The sequence below is a fragment of the Anoplophora glabripennis genome, unplaced genomic scaffold (assembly GCF_000390285.2).
Source record: "Anoplophora glabripennis isolate ALB-LARVAE unplaced genomic scaffold, Agla_2.0 scaffold1091, whole genome shotgun sequence".
In the NCBI taxonomy this organism is placed as follows: Eukaryota; Metazoa; Arthropoda; class Insecta; order Coleoptera; family Cerambycidae; genus Anoplophora; species Anoplophora glabripennis.
The window spans coordinates 101,624-123,062 of NW_019417243.1; the positions used below are offsets into that span (position 1 = coordinate 101,624).

Genomic DNA, 21,439 nt, shown 5'->3' on the forward strand with positions numbered 1-21,439 from the left:
CGATTTTTTCTTATTTTCGAAATTAAAATCAATGCTGAAAGAACGCTATTTACAGACTATTGATGACATCCAAGCAAATTCGTCGCATACTCTAAAGGCCAAAATTGAAGCTATCCACCTTCGCGAAATGGAAATACCGCTGGGAAAGGTGTGCAAATAGGGGAGAGTAGTACTTTGAAGAAGACAAGACCAATAATGTATAAAACTAACAATAAAGTTTTAAAAAATAAAGTTCAGTTATTCCTACATTGTAGGAAACAACTTAGTCTATATGGCCTACATGTTCGGGGGCCACTTGAAAATGCAATCCCAAGTAAAATATAGAAATGTTGATTTTATGTTTTGGTCTTTAATTAGAGTGATTTTTAAACAACAATAATATTTCTTTGAAAGATTACGTAACTTAACAATTACAATATGTCAGGTATGTGTTTTGTATTAATATTTAGACACAAATTTTAATTTTTTCTAGATAATTATTAATTTACCAGCTGTTTACTAGATACTGTTGATATAATTCAATGCTAGTTGGACCATGTATTCCATAGAGTTGTTTCCCGCAATGTCATCAGTTAAGAATTTTCTCTATGAAGTTGGATATATTTTGCATGCTTATTGCATACATTAGTACTTAGATATTTACGTGTGTATATGAATACACGTTTGTATACATGTATATACAAATGTAGGCATGTGCTTACATGTGAGGATAAAATTTTAATTAATTCTTATATTCACACATAAACGGTGGTATGACAATAATTCTGTATTATTAAAAGATTTGGTGACGGTCAAATGAAAAAACTAAATACAAATTCGCATTTGTCATTTATAAAATAATAAAAAATGTGACGATACCCCATCGTTTTAAAATCGCTCCGCCTGTGGTTTTACAGACCGTCGCCATCGATGGATGGACACTTTCACTAGTATTGAATAACATCAACAGTGACCTAAAAAATAGCAACAAGTTTTTAGATTACATTTTTCCCAAGATGAGTCAAAAATAAATTACTGTGTTAATTACAAATATTCTGTGCACGTTTTTATTTTAAATAAATAAATGATATTTTCCAGTAAAATTACCCTTGCAAAGAAAAAGACAGTTTCGAATTGAAATATGATTTTCTGAGGCTCTAGTTGTGATTGTGAACATGGAAATTAATCTGTAATAAATAGCCCAGGGAAATTATCATTTGTCCTCGACAAAATTACCACTAAGTTGAATTTGTGCACAAACGTTCTTCGAGATGTTCCAAACCCAAATCCGCAAAAATCACAAGATGGCTACCCAAGACATTGAAGGTCAATTTTTTTTGTAAAGTGAAAGTTGTAGAGAATTTAATTATCTACAATTACATAATTAGTCTATTGCATTTTCCCCGAAACCTCTCCCTTTTCGAGATATTCAAGATCAAAGTTTCAAAAACAAGTTTTTTCGTGAATATCTCGCGCCTATGGTATTGTACAGCGATAAGTTAACATGAAAGTTGTAGAGAATTCAATTATCTACAAAATTGGTATCTTATATTTTTTTCCCCAAAACCTCGCTCTTTTCGAGGTACTCAAGAGTCAAAGTTCCAACGAAAATAGTTTTTCGCGAATATCTTGTTTCCTATGCATCGGACGTCCATGAAAATGTAAAAGTTGAGAGAGTTTAATTATCTGGTATTCGTAAATACAGTTTCTAAAATATATTTTTGAAACTGAATTGAAACTTGAAACATACTTGAAAATTTCGAAATTGAATTGAAATACATATATTTGAAAAATATTTTCTAAACAATATTTTTGATTGAATTGAAAAAATACAATAGAATTAAATTCTCTACAATTTTGACTATAAGTATATTTGTAAAAAAATTTGACGTTCAATATCTTGCCTACCATGTTTTGATTTTTGTGATTTTTGCGGATTTGGGTTGGGGCACGTCAAAGAACGTCTTTGCAAAAATTCAGTTTGGATGGAATTTTGTCGAGGTTTCCTCCTTTTTACGTCAAATTTTCTTGGACTTCTTATAATACATACTTAATTAAAAAAAGATTTTGCTCGGGGGCCACTTGAAAATGCAATCCTAAAAGTAAAATATAGAAATGTTGATTTTATGTTTTGGTCTTTAATTAGAGTGATTTTTTAACAACAACAATAATATTTCTTTGAAAGATTACGTAACTTAACAATTACAATATGTCATGTATGTGTTTTTGTATTAATATTTAGACACAAATTTTAATTTTTTCTAGATAATTATTAATTTACCAGCTGTTTACTAGATACTGTTGATATAATCCAATGCTAGTTGGACCATGTATTTTTGCATGCTTATTGCATACATTACTACTTAGATATTTACGTGTGTATATGTATACACATTTGTATACATGTGTATACAAATGTAGGCAGGTGCTTATATGTGAGAATAAAATTTTAATTAATTTATATATTCACACATAAACGGTGGTATGCCAATAATTCTGTATTATTAAAAGATTTGGTGATGGATTTTCCTCCTTTTTACGTCAAATTTTCTTGGACTTCTTATAATACATACTTAATTAAAAAAAGATCCAGTATGCTTTAGAAATATATGTAGATAGGTATATATTTGTAGAAAGCTGAGTGAGAGGTATCCCAGACGTATTTGAACTTATTTTAACAAAAATATCCGTTCTTAGAAAATAATATACAGGGTGTTACAAAATTCACGGACACGGACTGTGGGATCATATTAAGCTAGATAAGGTGATAAAAAAGTGTATTTATGATTTTTCAATCAGACCAGTATTTTTCGAGATATATCAGTATCAAATATCCAAAAATAATAAAAAAATATATATATTTTTATATTTCAATTTTCAATCATTATATAAACAATTACGACAAACGAGTTACAACAATTGTTCAAAATTTCCACCGTCTGCTGTTCAACAGACTTAAGCACATTGTGCTACTGCTCTAATGGAGTTGCGTATCACCACTGGTGATATTTGCTGTATTGATTGAAATAGGCGGTTCTGCAATTTATTCAAATTTGCCAACGTTTTTAAGAAGCCCCAAAATAAAAAATCACATGGCATTAGGTCTGGACAACGAGGTGGCCAAGCAAATGGATCGCCTCTGCCAAGCCAACCGCACTGCTTCACCTGCACGAATATTTGAAGCTCCGAGAGCCATCAACATATCATACTATTCACAATTTGAATAATTGTGGCCTCTTATTGTGCAGTTTGTATTGACAGGTACTTTTACTGTACTCTAACGATGTCAAAATATTGATAAATGCTTTCTGAATTGTCATTAATTGTTATAAAGCTGCCTGTTTCAAACAATACAACAAATAACGCCAGAGATGGTAGGTACGTAACTCCGTTCGAGCTGTAGCAAAATGTGCTGAAGCATGTATAGCAGCAGGTTGTGGAAATTTTGATCAATTCATTTGTAATAATTGTTTATCAAATGATTAAAAATTGAAAATATTTATGATTTCTGGATACCGTATCTCGAAAAATATCGGTCTGATTGAAAAATGATAGAGACATTTTTTTACGACCTTATTTAGCTTATCATGATCCCAGGGTCCGTGTCCGCGAATTTCGTAACACCCTGTATATGTCACTAACAATAAGAAGATTTGTTCTTAATAAGTGCAAATTTCAGTTTCCTAAGCCGAATTCGACTTTTTATTTGTTTTTTTTCAATATATTAAAATTAAAATTTGTCAAGTCATTCTTTTGTAAAATGAACTATGAACATTGCATATTAACATTCACATAAGTTAACTTTGTCATAGTCATCAACGTCATTCATTTATGTAAATATATATTTACATATTTTATATATCAATTTTGTCTAATTATAAGGCAAAAATAAAAATACGCTCCTAATGAAATTGATTTGTTGACGGCAATCACAACACAACACGCAACACAACAAAATTTACGTTATAAATGATATCACTCTTCAAATGGTACGGACGGCGCAGCAATCCAAAGAAATTTTTCGATTGCAGTATCTCTGGATTCCTTGTAAAAAAAATTTAAATATACCTATACATACGTACATATACATATTTTCGAGATATTGAAATTATCTGTATAGTAGTATATATATAGTTTCAATATCTCGAAAACAAAAATATATAGTTGAAAAAAGAGAATACTTTAATTTTTTATTTTAAGAGGATGTCGTACTTATTTAAAAATTTTATTTTTATTCAAATGTAGAAAAATTCAGTTTTAAGTAAGCTAACATGCATACACATGGTATCCTCTACAAACAAATATTTAGAAAAATAATTAAAAAGTTTTTTATAGTGTATTTTTATTTCTACTAATTAAGTGGACTTTGACAGAAGCAAACAAGTTATTTGCAGAGTAGGTGAATTCTCTGTTTCACATAAGATATCAAGAAATTTTATGGAATAAGTTATTTGTTATTAAAATGTATGTTTGTATGCTAAATTTTAATATAATTAATTAGCCTGCTTTAATATATTTTTATTTGATGAATCATTGAATTGTAAAATTAAAACCGATAACCATAAAATTTGGGCCTTAATATACATTTTAATTTTAAAAAGCTTCTAATCATTTTTTCCCGATGTCTTACATAAAAAGATCACTTTATCTTCAGAGGAGGGAGTAAATGAATAAATCAAATAGGTCGATTAATTCCAAAGAACAATGTTAAAAATGGGCATTTTCTGCCCAAGTGTGCAATGCTTCATATTTTACTAATTTTGGGGTGCTGAATACGAATCCGTAATTCTTATCGGCCAAAAATGTCAGGAACACAGTGAAACTGCCCTTTTTTGAGGGTGTATTGGAGTTGACATTATAACTTGCAACTACAAGTAGCGGTTCTAGGAGCGGTTAATTTTTGTATTCTACGCCTTTATACTTTAAAAACACTGTACTTTGATAGCTAGGCAGAAAAATGACCTGAATGTAAACCACCCCCAAAAAGAGGTGTTTCTACTGTGTTCCCGGCAGTTTTATGCAATAAGGGCGACGGATTCGTATTCAGCACACAAAAACTAATCAATAAAATCGCATTGCACACTTTCCCCTGGATAACCCAAAAAAATAACTGCATAGCAATTATATTGAAATACTCCCTTCTTAGGGGTTATGTAAATATATCCCTTCTTAGGAAGGGGTGAGAGGGTGGACTGGTGTTTTTGTGTCATTTTTCTGCTGTTTTTAAAGTGCTGTGCTGTATTGCGCTACGTTTTCTGCAGTGTTTTTAAAGTATAAAGTCGTACAAAAATTAACCGCTCCTAGAACCCCCAAAAAAGAGAGTTTTCACTGTGTTCCCGACATTTTTGGCCGATAATAATGACGGATTCGTATTCAGCACCACTAAATTAGTAAAAAACGAAGCATTGCGCACTTTCCCCCGGATGGGCAGAACATGCCCATTTTTTACATTGTTCTTTCGATATGGTAAGTTTTCCTAAGGAAATATTTTGATATCTTATACAAAAAAGACAGTTTAATACATAAAATAATTTATAGGCAACGTTTTCACTTACTTATTTTTCAAAATAAATGCATTACAGAATTGTTTCCCAAACTGTAAAATTTCGCGCAAAAATTTGTTATCGTTGAGGACGACACCCTGCATATATTAAATATTGGAAAAGGATTAGCTATTTCGTTTCTTAATTGGCATGATGTTTCATTGAGTTCTAAGGATAACATCAGTTCCTATATTTCTAATCTTTTCTTTGTACATTTAAACAGAAGTGGATTTTTTTAACAAAAATGTTTTTCATGAAATGAAAAATAAAAAAGTTTTCTTTGTTATTAAGTAACCCTATCCGTGGACGTACTTATGTAATAAAATTAAAACCATTTCACATTTTAAAGCTTTAAGAAACACGCTAATATACGGGTGCAATAGAATATTTGAATAGAATAATAATTATTATTCAGTGATGTGACAGAACGTTAAAAATTTTAAAAATCCAATGTTTGCTCTTGAGTACGGATAAGTGTTTAATTAAAAAGCGTTAGATAATTGTCATAATAAAACAACACGAGAAATAAAGTAGAATGACATGACCGATTAGAATAACTATTTGTTTTGGCAGCGAAATGTGGCCGAAAATAATATAGAATTAGGAGCCTAAAAATAAAATGTTATTAACAAATTGTAAATTAAAAGCCTAATTCAATTTTGTATATTGGCAGCTTCAAAAAAATTAAGTAGGTACCTAGTTAACTATTCAAATTTTGACTTTTCTATGATTGCAGTAGAAATAAAAATGTATTAAAATTTTTCTGGTGTTTCAGGATTAAGTCGACAAACTTTAAGGAGATATTCCTCGTAACAAAATAAGAAAAAATCAAGTATAATTTTTTTTCCAGAGACGCTTCATTTTCGAAATATGGGGCGTTAAAGATTTTTATTAAAAAAATTCGAATTTTTTTAATAACTTCTAAATGAAGAAAGCTATTTAAGCCAAATTTGGCATGACACATCTTCTTATAAGATACCATTTTTCCATAGAAGTAGAAGTCCCGCAAGCAACCAGCGGCAGAGTTATGGGGACTCACACTCATTAAATTATAAAAAAAATTAATACGGCCCTACTGAAAATAAAAAATGATGCTGTTTTTAGATAGAACAGTTTGGTATTGACAAAAAGTGTACATTCACTTTTTTTCCTAACTCTGATAGTTTCATGGCAAAATTCATTTTTCAGAAGGGTGCTTCTGGATTCTGTCAATAAACTTTAGGAAGACGTTCCTCACAAAACCTAAAAACATATAGTAGGTACCTATTAAAATTGGTCTTAGTCTCGAGTATGTGTGAGTCAAATAAGCCTTTTTGTCTCCCATTGGGTTTAACCAATAGTATTAAAATTATTTAGGAGATGCTTCGTTTTTGAGATATAGGGTATTTTTTTTAGAAAAAAAATGATGATGAAAACAATAGAAATATTTAAGTACCTAACATCTAATGTGACTAAGTCGTAATGCGACAACGTAACGACCCTTGCAATACTCCCAAATTTTTTCAGGCGGTTTGTAATCAATTCATTTACTTGTGTTGTGAATTTTTAAATAAAATAAGATGGCAAACAATAATGAAAATTTATTTGTAAATTGAAACAACCAAAAAATTACCAATTAATATTATATCTAGACAAAGCGACAAGTGAATAAAAAATTAAATGATATAAAATATTTTGTTCAAAATGGGCGCCTCCGGACTATAGACAAGCACGACATCTTCTAATTATGGAGGTCGTGGCCGATCGACACTGAATTGGAGTTAATTATCTACACGCTTGGACTATTCGCTGTCTTAGATCTTCTAAGGTATCAACTGGCACCTCGTAGACTTTTTGTTTCGGTGTCAAGTCCGGTGAACCACACTGCAGGTCCTCCACGACCAATCCATCTCCTGGGATAATTAATGTTTAACCACTCCCTAGGACCCCTACCAAAATGAGCAGGACAACCATCTAGTTGAAACCAACTATTCATTCGAGTATTAAGCGGAACATCTTCTAACAGATCTTGAAAACCATTTTCAAGGAACTCGGTAAACATGTCAGCATTTAACCGATGCGGAAGGAAGTAGGGACCAACTATAGTGTTGTCCAACACACCCAACCGTACGTTACATTGGAATTCATGCTGAAAACTATGTTCCATTACCCGCCCGTTGATTCTCGTACGACCAAATATGGTTGTTCCTTTGGTTTAAAATTCCCCTTCGAGTAAATGTTGCCTCATCTGTCCACATTACTTTTTGCGTAAACTGATCAACATTTTCTGCTTGGTTTATTTAAAGTTTATCTTTAAATAAACCATAATTTTAAAATTTAAAATTAAATAATAAATCCAGAAGCACCTTTCCGAAAAATCAATTTTGCCATGAAACTATGAGTTAGGAAAAAAAGTGAATGTACACTTTTTGTCAATAACAAACTGTTCTATCTAAAAACAGCACCATTTTTTATTTTCAGTAGGGCCGTATTATTTTTTTTATATAATTTAATGAGTCTGAGTCCCCATAACTCCGCCACTGGTTGCTTGCGGGACTTCTACTTCTATGAAAAAATGGTCTTATAAGAAGATGTGTCATGCCAAATTTGGCTTAAATAGCCTTCTTCATTTAGAAGTTATTTAAAAAATTCATTTTTTTTTAATCTTTAACGCCCTATACAGGGTGTTAAAAAAAGAGTGTAAAATATTTAAGGAGGTAATAGTATGAACCAAAATAAGCAGAAAAGACTCAATAAACATGGGTCCGCAAAGTAACGGTTGCGGAGATATAGAATGTTTTGTGTTTTTTAGCCCCTTTTTTTATTTTGCAAAAACGTTGTGTATTTTCTTATAATAGTTGGTTGATGTTTAGTGAAATAAACAGTACGTATTTGACAGTTGTTCTCAGTGCACAAGTTTTCTTTCGCTATGGCTGGTTACTCTAACGCAAAATTAACAGACATGCATTTTCATGTATATGGTCGTGCTAATGGGAACGCCACCGAAGCGCGACGTCTTTATGTTGACGCTTATCCAAATCGCCAGATTCCTTCACAACGCATGTTTGGAAGAATTCACCAAAGATTGCGTGATACCGGTTCCTTGAGCAAACAGTGCCATTTATCCGGAAGACCAAGGTCGGTATCCACTCCTAGAGCAGAAGAAGAAATTCTAGCACTGGTAGAGCAGAATCCAGGTACGAGTGTGCGGAGAATATCAGCCGAGGTAGGAATTAGTGGTCCTCTTGTTTGGAGAATCCTTCACGAGCAACTGCTTTATCCATACCATGTGCAACGAGTAAAATAGGCCTTAAATCCAATAAATGATCATCAAGCACGTTTGGGTTTTTGCCGCTGGTTTCTACGTCATGATCCTCGTTTTCTTGCAAACATTCTTTTTACTGATGAGGCCGGGTTCACAAGAAATGGAGTGTTTAATTTTCACAATACGCATATTTGGGCCGACGAAAATCCTCATGCTCTAATAGAATCTGGACATCAGTCACGTTTTTCATTAAACATTTGGATGGGTATTGTAGGTGACAGGTTTCTAGGTCCTGTTGTTTTACCAAACCGATTAACAGGCGCTGCTTACCTCAACTTTCTGCAGAACACACTGTATGAGTTTTTGGAAGACATTCCTTTGAATCAGAGGCAACAAATGTGGTTCCAGCATGATGGTGCTCCACCTCATTTTTCCATGGCCGTTAGAGAGCATTTACATCAAACTTTTCCACATAGAGGGATAGGAAGGGCCGGACCTGTTTTATGGCCTCCAAGATCGCCTGATCTGAACCCTCTAGATTTCTTTGTTTGGGGATATTTGAAGACATTAGTGTATGGTACTCCTGTAAATAGCCTGGAAGAGCTGCAGCTACGGATTAATCAAAAGTGTCAAGAAATCCAAACCAAGGAGGGTATTTTCAAAAGAGTTCGAATATCGTTGAGACGAAGATGTCGTGCCTGCTTGGAAATGGACGGAGGGCACTTTGAACATCTTCTGTAACTTTGTTTTTTGTTCGTTAAAAGCTTCCTTTGTCGGTTTATTCCTAATAAAATAAAATGTTTGAAAAACGAATAGTGGTCCATATCTCCGCAACCGTTACTTTGCGGACCCATGTTTATTAAGACTTTTCTGCTTATTTTGGTTCATACTATTACCTCCTGAAATATTTTACACTCTCTTTTAACACCCTGTATTTCGAAAATGAAGCGTCTGAAAAAAAATTTATACTTGATTTCTATATCTAATATCTCCTTAAAGTTTGTCGACTTAATCCTGAAACACCCTGTATAACCTATAGGTATCATAACTTCCAGTGCCCATGTAATTTTGCTACTTTTGTTTTGTATTATCACATACAATAGGCATACTATTTTGTCTGCCGTCCATATTATAGGTAGGAGGTACCTAAGTTATGTAGGTTTCTGTATTTAGATAAAACTATCTGCTATTTAAACTAAATATAAAATTTTATTAATGGACAATGGTCAATAGCCAAGACAACGTGACCTATACCTAACCTACTGTGTGTGTAGTGTATTCAAGGTCCACGACACTCCATGAATTATTCTTAGTCATGTGCTGTGGCCTTAGTTCATTATTGTGAGGCAATTGCTCAGTGTGGGGAATCGACTTCTGTCTATTTTTTCTACAATGTGTTGGTGACGTAACTAAATTTACAAATGATTTAAATGAAGGAACTAATTTACATGTTTAAAAAAATAATATAGTAACTGATTTACTAAGCCACTAGTAATAGTAAATCAAGTACAAAAAGAGCAGTAGTTGTAGTGACACATCAGGTTAGTTTGCTTTTAGTAAACATTTCGTTTAAATTATTGTTTATTTTTCAAAACAGTGTTTAATTGGTACACTTTAAGTGTTTTACATACAACACAATGAAAATATATTATCTCTAAGATAGATAATAATTTTCTGTAGACTGATATAAGTGCAGTCAAGGGATATCAAATTTATTATTTAATAATTAATTATTTGACATAATCTTTGTTTTAGGCGTTCAATTAGTAAAGGTAACAATGAATGTCTCTAATTTACAACATTTAAAGAAATCTAGGCTTATACATTTATGCCTGGCTATAACTTTCTTCACTTCGGGAGTCATTGTGAATCTTATACAATGTGTATTGTATTTAACACTCAGACCCTTTAATAAAGTATTATATAGGAAAATCAACTGGTACCTGTGTTGTACAATTTATGCACGTAAGTATATTTATATATTTTAATGTGAACATTTTAAATGATTGTATACTGTTTCAGAACTAGTATTTTTGGGAGACTGGTGGTCTGGAACTAGAATTTTTATGTATATAAATAAAGATGAATTTGATAAGTATTATGGTAAAGAACACGCTTATTGTGTGATGAATCATACATATGAAATAGATTGGTTAATCGGATGGATGATATGTGACAGAATTCATCTTCTTGGGGTGAGTTGATGCATATTTGTATAGATTATTATATAGCAACATGTCAGATAAATACACCACTAATTATAATAGTCACAGTAATTAGTCCATTTAACTTTGATATATCGCAGAAAACAAAACGTGAAAGTCTCTTTTAATCATGCGAGAACAATTTAATTATTTAGTTAAGAAATCATATTTTAATTCTAATGAAATGGTCATATTGATCTTTTTTTTAATTTTCGATTGATAGTGAAAGAATTAAACTAATCTAATCAATAATAAATTATGATCAAATTATCTAAAATGTCATAGCAGTTGTATTTCATGAAAATATATAACTAATATTTCTTAAAACTTGCCATGAGAAATTAAAAATAATATGTACATGAATTTATGTTGCTTTATGTATAAATATCATTGAGTAGTCACCATCAACATCTTGAACAACTGGCATTCTTTTCTTCCAAATGTAGTCTAATGGTATCCAAAACATTTTTTCCACATCAGCTATTAATAGTCCACAATGTTACTTTTAGCTAGCCATGATTTTAACATTGTGTGTATTTGGTATATAGAGAATTAGTGGATCTAATTTTATGGTTTATTTATATTTAATTTTAAGTACATATTTTTTAAGTACATAGTATATCTTATGACTACGAGTTTCTTGTATTTCTTGCAGAGTAGTTTGTTTTTTGGCTGAAGCTTTCAAAATATATTTGAATGTCATGTTAAAAAATATGGCTCTATATTTTTACATATATATATACATACACATACTTTACATGTACATTACGTTTTCAGTATAACTAATAATATAAGAGATACGCTAAAAAAATGTTATTTAAAAAATTTTGTTTTCTATTTTTAGAAAACATTAAAAAAATAAAAAAATTGCATAGGTACAACTTTTATAATTACTTACCATTTTTTTTCTGCAAGCAGTAGTGACATGCAAAGTATAATAGATGACCCTGAACATACAGCAAAAACTATACAGTATAATAGTTGCTTATAATAATAAATAAACATTAAATACCTACCAATATTTAGTAAATACTTATTATTATAGAACTGTAAAGCTTATGCAAAAAAAGTAATACAATATGTGCCAGTTTTGGGATGGGCGTGGAAATGTTCTGAATTTGTATTTTTGGAAAGGTCATTCGATAAAGATAAGGAAATTATAAACAAACAAATAATTGAACTTGCAGAACATCCGGATCCTATATGGGTAAGTTGGTTTGCTTTAAAGATCATGTCTGTAAAATTATCCTATTAATAGTAATAACAAAATTATTTTGAATATAGTTGTCTCTATTAGATAAACTATATAGGTATATTATGTTGCAACTGACCTATTTTAGACATACTTAATAACATTTTTGTCCTTTATTTATGTTTATCAATAAATGTACATTATTAAGTAGGAATTTAATCTTAGTTACATCTAAAATTAAACAAGTAATTTTTGTACTTTGTTATTATCTTTAATCAATTATATCCATAGGTCTTGTTAAAACCATTGATAAAATACTTAAAAAAAATTCTTATGTTTTAGTTATTGCTATTTCCCGAGGGAACCAGGTTTACTCCAAAAAAACATGAAGCTTCTCTCGAGTTTGCTCGTAAAAACAATTTGCCTGAACTAAAACACCACCTTTTACCCAGAACTAGAGGTTTCATTGCTAGTTTGCCCTCAATGAAAGGGAAGGTGCCTGCTATTTACGATATTGAGTTAGCTTTTAAGGAAAATGCACCCAGTAAACCAACTATCACAAACATGCTTTTTGGAAAACCATTAGAGGCGCACATTTATATGAGAAGGATTCCCATGGAAGATTTGCCAAAAACCGAAGTAGAGCAAGAGACATTTCTTAGAGATATGTTTATTAGGAAGGTGAGTTCAAATTTAAACACTTCCTAATTGTAGAATGTGATTATTCATACTCAAAACCTTATTTGTTGTTTTAAGCTCATAATAAAGGTAGATTTTGTTATAAAAATCTATACCAGTATATATGACTTATCGTTAAACATGCAATATTCTTATTGAATTATTTTGGTAAATTATACTTTAAAATATAAAAATTAGTTTATTTGTATTTTTAAACTTGCCCCTAAACAATAAAATACAATTAACAGAAATTCACACTACTGTATGTATGAAATAAATTTTTACCAACTTCAAGTAACTGATAACAAATCTATATTATGTTGTTTTACTATTAATTAGTCTTAAAAATTAATATCCTTTTCATTGTTTTAAAACTATATATTTATATGTAGGTATAAATGAAGTCCTCAATTGTTGTGAATCATTTTAATTACACTAATTTACAATCTGCTTATTCATATGTTACATTAAAAGCCATTTAAAACATTTATTTTTATCAAATTTTTAATTATGGGATTTATTTTATTGGCTTACCCTCAATGATTTTATATGGGTTGTCTGGTTGACATTCAGTGTAAAAGGACATGGTCATTCTAATAACACTACTTTTTGGATAAAATAAGAAACCATTTTTGTCTTAATGGAACACTGTATATTTTTATTTAATTGAATAGAATCCTTTCTTACAATAACAATGATATAAGGTTTGATGGGTCTATGTGTTATAATAAGGGAGATATATCCGAAAGAGTGTGCTATAAGTTCAACGTGCTAAACAAAAACTTGTCTGGTTATATCACTACAACAATGTAACTATAAATAAAAATATACAACGTAAGACTTGCGAAAATAATGTCCCAAGTTTATAAAAAAAAATATTTGGGCTCACCCTGTAGCTCCTGTTAAGAATTACTTTTACTTTATAATTTTCTTGCTTTTCATTAAATTAGGATCATTTTTGGTTAAAAGTTGTTATTGGTAGCTATTTGATATATTTCTACTAGTATATTCTATTTAATGATAGCTACTTCGAAGGCCTGTATGCAAATCACCCTCAGTAGTATTATTCCATGAAAAAATATATAGGCTTTTTTATTTTTGTTGTTTTTGTATTTTTGTTAAAAAAAGGTGTACTTGTTTGTCGTCGATGCAACAAACAGTTTTCCAGATTCACTTTTAACAATAAAGATACTATACTATTTTTTAAACATTTTAATTGTAATAAATACATCATAACAAAAATTGTTCATTTATGTAACAACAAATATCATTTGACATTATGCATTTATCACATACCATAAAAAAAGTTGATATTTTTGGGTATTCGTTATAGTATTAAGATATGTTAGAAATAGTTTTTATCATTAATCAAGTGTTATCAGAAACAATTTGTTCCATAACAAACAAGTTTTATTTCACTTAAAAACAGCAACAAGAATTAAAAAAGATGGCCTATAGATGTTTCTGTGGCCAAAACTGCTGAGGGCCCTTTGTCCCCTCACCCCAAAGTAGATATGGATAATGCCCAAAAATTATCCAATTTAATGGGAGGCAACAATTTTATAATGAAATATTGATTTCCATCTAACGACTAAAGGGTAGGCTTGAATAAAAAAAATATTCAGGGTGTTTCGCATAAGAATCAGCAGCAGGGGCATGTAGAGGGACCCAAAATATGATGATTTAACGCAAGTTACCTTTGTAGTAATTGTAAGCTACACCCTGAGAAGTTATAGAATCGTCAAGTTTGATGTTTAAATTCATTCATTCATTTGAATTTTCGATGATTTTAAATAACAGCTACAATACATATTATTAGTTATTCGTGTTTTTGTTAAAAACGACAAAGTTTTTTGAAAACTAACAAGAGTAAGAAATTTAGAATTAAATTCCCCATAAAATAGTCATAATTTTTTAAACCTGCCAACGGATTAAAAAAATTACTCACTTTCAGTAAGTAGAAAGTTTTGCTATAATCTCTGCTACCTCAAGCAAGTCAACTCATTAACCCCAAGCGACTCAACTCAATGACCCCAAACGAGTCAAGTGATTAACCCCAAACGAGTCCTCATTAATCCCAAGTGAGTCAACTCATTAACCCCAAGCGACTCAACTCAATAACCCCAAATGAGTCAACTCATTAACCCCAAACGAGTCAACTCATTAACCCCAAGCAACTCGACTCAATAACCCCAAACGAGTCAACTCATTAACCCCAAGCGAGTGAACTCGTTAACCCCCAGCGAGTAAACTCACTAACCCTAATAGACTCAACTCATTAACTCCAAGTGAGTCAACTCCGTATTTACTATTTTTCGGTGTTGTTGGCTTTCCTCACTCTTCGTGCACCATACAATGCAATTAAAAATGTATATACCTTCAAACAAGCATAAATAATCTTGAAATTCCCATTCGAGAAGTAAGAGTTTGTATTTAGCCTGCATTGTGTGCATGTAATCACACTTGCATATAAGTACTATTGCATACCTACACAAATACCCAAATTGAAAACTTTCTGGCGGTTCTTCTTCTTCTTCTTCCTATCCTAATTAGGCCTATTGTGCGTCCCACTACTAGTCCTATTCAGCAAGTATTTTTGTCCTTTTGACAAAGTCCAAAAGCTTCCTTGCTGACACTTCTCTCAGTTCCTTCGGTTCCAAATAACGTCTCCCCAGGAGCGTCATTCTACTACGTGCAAATCCCGGGCACTCACCCAGGTTACGCAGAGAAGTTTCATCCGCCGATTCACATTCTCGGCAGACCAGACTGTCTACAAGCTTTAGCTTATGTAGATGTTTCCTAAAGTGACAGTGTCTCGTTATGAGTCCTGTCACTCTGCTGAGCTGGATTTTGTTCAAGCTCAGTAAATCGTTTGCTCTTTTGTTCAAGCTCAGTAAATCGTTTGCTCTTTCCTTCGAAGGATACTTCATGAGCTCCTTAGAATGGCCATGTTCTGGCCTTGAAGTCCAGTATTTCCTGTGTTGTGTCTCAGTCCATTTGCTCAGAGCTCGCCTGACCACACTGGGAGATGTGCCACAGAAGGGCTCCGGGCCAATGAACTCTGTCTCGGATCCCTTCCTAGCAAGTTCATCCGCTTTCTCGTTCCCACAAATGCCTTTGTACCCTGGCGGTTGTTAGACAACTGAAAATTGACTCAACACTCGATCACAAAACATCTATTTATTATAAAGGACCCAACGACTAACGATTAACGAACGTATATCCCGTGTTACGTGTTACAGCAAAATGGCGAAACTTCTAAGTTCTCTATGGGCGAAACCATAGTCAGGCATAAGGTTATTCTGGAAATTATTAAGTGAGGCCTCAGTTACAGTAAGTGAGCCGTAATTTGCTACAAATAAGGACTAACTAACCCCAATTGGATCAATTCTAAAAAAGTACATTCACATCTGAGCAAAGCAACTCACTCGGGACAGATAGACAGTCGACTAAAATAAAACTCCAACTGAAGTATCATATAGCCACGAGACTTTTTTGTTGTGGTAGCAAACGTGTTTCAGCCAAAACATACTTATTTGTGGCAGCATGAATTTTTTCTGTGACAGCAAAAATTTTACCTACTGTAGCTAAAATATCTTAGCAAAACCCTTCACTTGGTGGATTTCTTTCAGTGTTCAGTTGAACTCTGCTTACTGTCGATTAATGCTCTTGGTACACTCACACCGTGTGAAACACTCTTATAACATTATTTACTACACAAATCAGAGTTTTCCCACCACATCCTGGCTTCCCAGTATATTAGTTACATATGAACACAGTGATCGAAGAAGTGGGCAAGATTACTTCCTCTCAAGCAGTCTCTAGTGCTACAATGGTGTGCATCGTTTTTTATTGCAAGGGGGTTTATGAAAATTAAGTCGCAGCTGTCTAAGCATATCATTTTCTGTCTAAAACCACAGGAAAAACATAATTCATACTTAACATTTGTTAAAATTTTAGAAATAGTTGCATCTTATTGATATAGTTACAACTTTCTTAATGGTTATTATGTATGTAATCAAAACTATTTTTAAACCCTTGTATAAAATTGTGAGTTTCGAAAATTGTTGTAGCGGTCTATAAGGTCAAGTGAGGGAGAATCTTGGCTTCATTTATTCGTTAAAAAAGTGAGGGAACTGCCAATATATTTCTAATATAAAGTTTTCATAAATGTTTACAAGCCACATGACCCCCGAGCTTAGGCAACCCAACATTGCATAACTGGTCCTGGTAACGAAAAATCCCTAAATCAGCACTGATATTAATGATTCGTTTACAATGAGCAGTAGCAAAGCATTATGCCTGTGCTCGAGATAATGTGATTGCTAATTGGTTGAATAGAATCTCGTGAAAAATTACACAAATCACAGCCGGTGAAACAGGATGTTGCATTTTAATGTGGTGTTGATCCTATTGTTTTAATAATTTTTAGTTTTCCCGAAATGTAATTGCCAACATGAAGGAAATAAAATTACTGTTCCAAACAAAATTACTGGTCACGTGGCTTGTCATCATTTATAAAGACTGTAGATATGAATAAGACAATCCTACAAAAGTTGTAGGGGTGTACCATTAAAAAACAAATACGCCTATAATTTTTTTGACAAAATTGCATTTTGTTTTGTTGCGACAAAATGTAAATTTTGGCCAAACATCTATGACTATTATTAGATAATAACATTTTTTAGGACAAGTTAAAAGACAGTTTCATAAAAACCGGGGACTTTTTCGAAACCTCAGGTCTCCCACGAGTAGAACCTTTTGAATTACCAAGACGACTGCACTCACCTGTTCATATAGCATTTTGGTTATCATGTACTTTGATTCCAATTTCCTACTACCTTATTAAGCTGCTGTTTAGTGGAGAGTTATTGTACTTTTCAGTAGGAGCTAGTATAATTGGTGCTTGTAAGTACAAATCTAAAGGGTTGTTCGTTATAACAATCTAAACTAAATATGAATTTCTTTCTTGCAGTCTTCCTTTTATTGAATAAAACGATTGGTATGTCGGAAATAAAGAAAGGCTCATCATATGGGACGAACACGCCAAAGAAAACTCAGTAGACACAACTCTGCGCTGAAAAACCTCCATTTCCGTGAATTAGGAAATTAATGTCTGTGCCAAGTGTTTAGACATTTCCCTTTGACAAGTAGTAGCCAATTTTCTCATTACTAAACGTAACAACATTGTTTAGATGTGTAAATGAAATTAAAATGTGATTTATCGATTCATTTATTATTTAAAATATATTTTTAATAATCTTTTTATTCTTTGATATTACTGGGAATACTGAGCACAACTCAATGCATTTATTGTGACTTTTTTTTGGATGTTATATAGTGTATATTATTTGTTAATATATGTATGGTTTTCTTGACCGCTGGTTTGTAAAATGTACCTTCCTTCCTGGGATTTTTTTTTAATGTTCTGCTTCTGAAAAACTATATGAAAAATGATTTATTGTACAAACAAGGTGTACTTAAATAAATAAGCCTTATACTAAAGTCGATTTATTAGGTATAGAGTATTTGATTTGAAATTAAAGAAAATATATCAACTATACAGGGTGGCTTATCACAAACTCCATCGATGGATATCTGGGAAACCGCTTGAAGGATTTTTTTGAAATTATGATATGGAACGTGGGGGCTCACAATGCAGGCTATGGAGCAAGGTCATCATACTTCTTATTATACCGCAAGTCCACGAACTTTCTTATTTTAAATGGGACACCCTATATATTATTATTTTTGTAGAGAATTTATTTTTAAAATGAAAACATATAGTACACTCCATACTTACGATTAACCGTTTCCGAGATATTTTGATTTTTAGGCAAAAATTGACAGATGCAGACTGTCATCAAAATTTAGTTTTCGCGGAAACAGGTTTATTTTTTTTGTGCGAATTGGACATTTTGTAGAGGAAGATTTAATTTATCTACTCCTATTAATTTATATATTAATTATTCAACTGCTTTTGAGCAATTAATAGTATCAATAAACAAGTAGCGTGAGTTTTCATAGTGTTATTATAACTCACGCTGGGCTTCTACAATGATAATTCGGTATGTAAATAGTGTATGCAGTAAATTCTTGGAAATTTTTAAGCCGGTAAATACGTTCCATTGGTGTAAAATGGAAAGAATTTTTAACAAGTGGAAAGGAATGGATAATTAAAAGATTTTAAAATTATTAAATTGCCAACGCCTCTCAGTAGGTGGAACTGTCAATTATTATCATTGAGGGGACTAATGTCATTTGATATTTTAACAAAATAATTTTGACGTTTTCAAATCAATTTCTAATAATAGTCCTAAAAAAGATGAATTTAGATAGCGAAGATGAGTTATTATGTACAACTCCAGAAATAAGAGAAGTAGCTAATAATGCAATACTGAATTTATTAGTAATTACACCTAAAACTTTTATTTAATTGTTATAACTATTAAGATTTGTGAATAAAGTTCTTTCTCGATACTTGTATCTTAGTATTTATTGTTATAGTCGTAGATAAAGTATAGTATTCAACTTGCGGTAATGGTCATAACTCACTTGATGAATTACAGCACTCGCCTGCAGCTCGTGCTGCAAACTTTATCTGCGTGAGTTATGACCTGCATTACCGCTCGTTAAATAATATACTATTATTGGATTTAACATGAAAATTTTCCAGTTTTTATACAGGGTGGACAAAAAAAAAGATCGAACATGAAATTCAGAAAATGTGGCAAAATCGAATTTTTAAATGCAAACACCCAATTTTTTTGACGTTTTCGCATTCTGCACTAAAATTGAGTGAAACTTTGTTTCCCTAGTCGCTATTATTTTATTTACGAATAAACATTTCCCTTTTCCTAAAATGGTATTTCCATGTGTCTCGCACATTTTAGGTTGGCAGTGACGGGTAAGTAACAATCAACATGGTATAAACTGTCACAGGTTTTTAATTTAATTGTCAAATTTATCTTCCACTGGTTTTAAAAACAATAGGTTTATTAAATGTAAGTTGATTGGTACAGTAACGATTAATGACTAAAATTATTTTTTTTATGTTATAATGTAAATGTGAATCGTAATTATGGGATGGATGTTTCCATGAATACTGCTGAGACGGAACTTAATACCACATTGTAAGAAAACATTGTCAAAAATATCAAAAATGCTCGTGGTTGAGATATAACATACTTACAAGGAAGTTCGGAATTGACATCTAGATGCTTCAGATATGTCTTTTTATCTGTTACAATTTGAAAAGAATAAAACACATCTAGAGCATCTATATAGATGTTAATACCGAACAGGTATGTGTTATGTACCGAACTTGCCTACACCACAGCAAAATAAATTATGCTGTGCTATTTTACGTTTGGGAATAAAGGCCGGTTTACATTAAATCAGTAAACAAGCAAGGCAAGTAAAAAAGTAAAATTTCAGTCAGTTGATTAAGGCAAGTTTAGTATTTGTATTAGTTAAAAGTGGCAACATGGAACTTAAACGTGCAAAACAAAAGAAAATTTATATAAAGCAGTGTCAAAATTAGTAATGACTCAATTTTTGGAAATTATGCAAGAAGAAATTGTTCGCGAATAGAGACTATAGATTAGAAACTGGATAACAAATATACATTGGAATATTTTAATAAATGTACAAAATACCTAGGTACTTGAACTCCTGACAACAAAATTAAAAATAGTTCCTGTTCCAACAAGTCAACTGTACTGACAAACGACTGGCAGGTAAATGAATTTTAGGAATGAGAAAGCAAGTGGTCTTACAAGGTAGACCTGCATTCTACTCACTTGACGTCCAGTTTGCTTGCCAAGTAGCTTATTGCCATCGCATTTGCCTTGCATGATTTTTAAAATTAAGTCTTAACCGCGCCGCGCGCCATTATTCCATGGCTAGAAATTGGCCTCAATGATTTGGGATCGAGGAGGATTATCCCTCTTTATCCTGCCTCATCTCGTGTAGGCCTGGACAGCCTTCGTAGGTGGGCCCCATCCGTCGTCTACCCCGACCGCAAATGCGGCCGGTGTAGGCGCTTTGTGGGACCTCCTTTTGTCCTGGCTGGGCCCCGCCGGCTAGGGCCCTTTCTTCTGGCGCTCTTCTTGCTTCGCCGGCACGTCTGTGTAAACCCCCGGAGGTGGCGTCATGTTTATGTGTGGTATGGTTGGGTAGGGTAGTGCGGTTATGCAGCCTGGGATGCGCTTTGCTAAGGTGGCCCTTAGGCTAGCGCGGGAGGGGAGGGAAGTCTTAACCGGCCTTTAGTAGGTACCGTCATATGAGTAACTAAATTTATTTAGTCATATGGGTACCGTCCATTATTTTCAAATTTAAGATATTTTATTTTTAACTACAATTATCAATAGGCTAATCAGTGACGCAGTTTTCTATCCTAATTTATGACCTCCAACATTCAAGTTTCGCGATGTCTTTGGTTTTGACTCGAATAACTAATCCTTATATTGAGAGACACCACATAAGGAGTTTAACAATGAATGGTGAAAATCAAAAGCGCGAGATCGGGAGAGTGGAGCAGAACTTCCCAAATTCAACTCCCGAATGGCTTCTGGTCATATTGTCGATATGTGGCCGC

The 21,439-nt window shown here is 32.4% G+C and overlaps 1 protein-coding gene across 2 annotated transcripts in view; it reads left to right on the top strand.

Annotated features, from left to right (window-relative positions):
- LOC108915634 (1-acyl-sn-glycerol-3-phosphate acyltransferase delta) overlaps positions 1–18,218 on the top strand; it is a 40,212-nt gene extending 21,994 nt beyond the window's left edge. Inside the window, exons 1-7 of one of the 2 annotated variants that reach the window (XM_018721724.1) lie at positions 10,078–10,307; positions 10,522–10,731; positions 10,789–10,961; positions 12,016–12,177; positions 12,505–12,843; positions 17,529–17,748; positions 17,816–18,218. In XM_018721724.1, the coding sequence (XP_018577240.1) occupies positions 10,545–10,731; positions 10,789–10,961; positions 12,016–12,177; positions 12,505–12,843; positions 17,529–17,748; positions 17,816–17,904 (1,170 nt within the window). In that variant the 5' untranslated portion in view covers positions 10,078–10,307; positions 10,522–10,544 and the 3' untranslated portion in view covers positions 17,905–18,218. Of the gene's footprint in view, positions 1–10,077; positions 10,308–10,521; positions 10,732–10,788; positions 10,962–12,015; positions 12,178–12,504; positions 12,844–17,528; positions 17,749–17,815 lie in introns of those variants that run through there. The other variant, XM_018721723.2, reaches the window with a different exon arrangement.
- Positions 18,219–21,439: the final 3,221 nt, after the last annotated feature.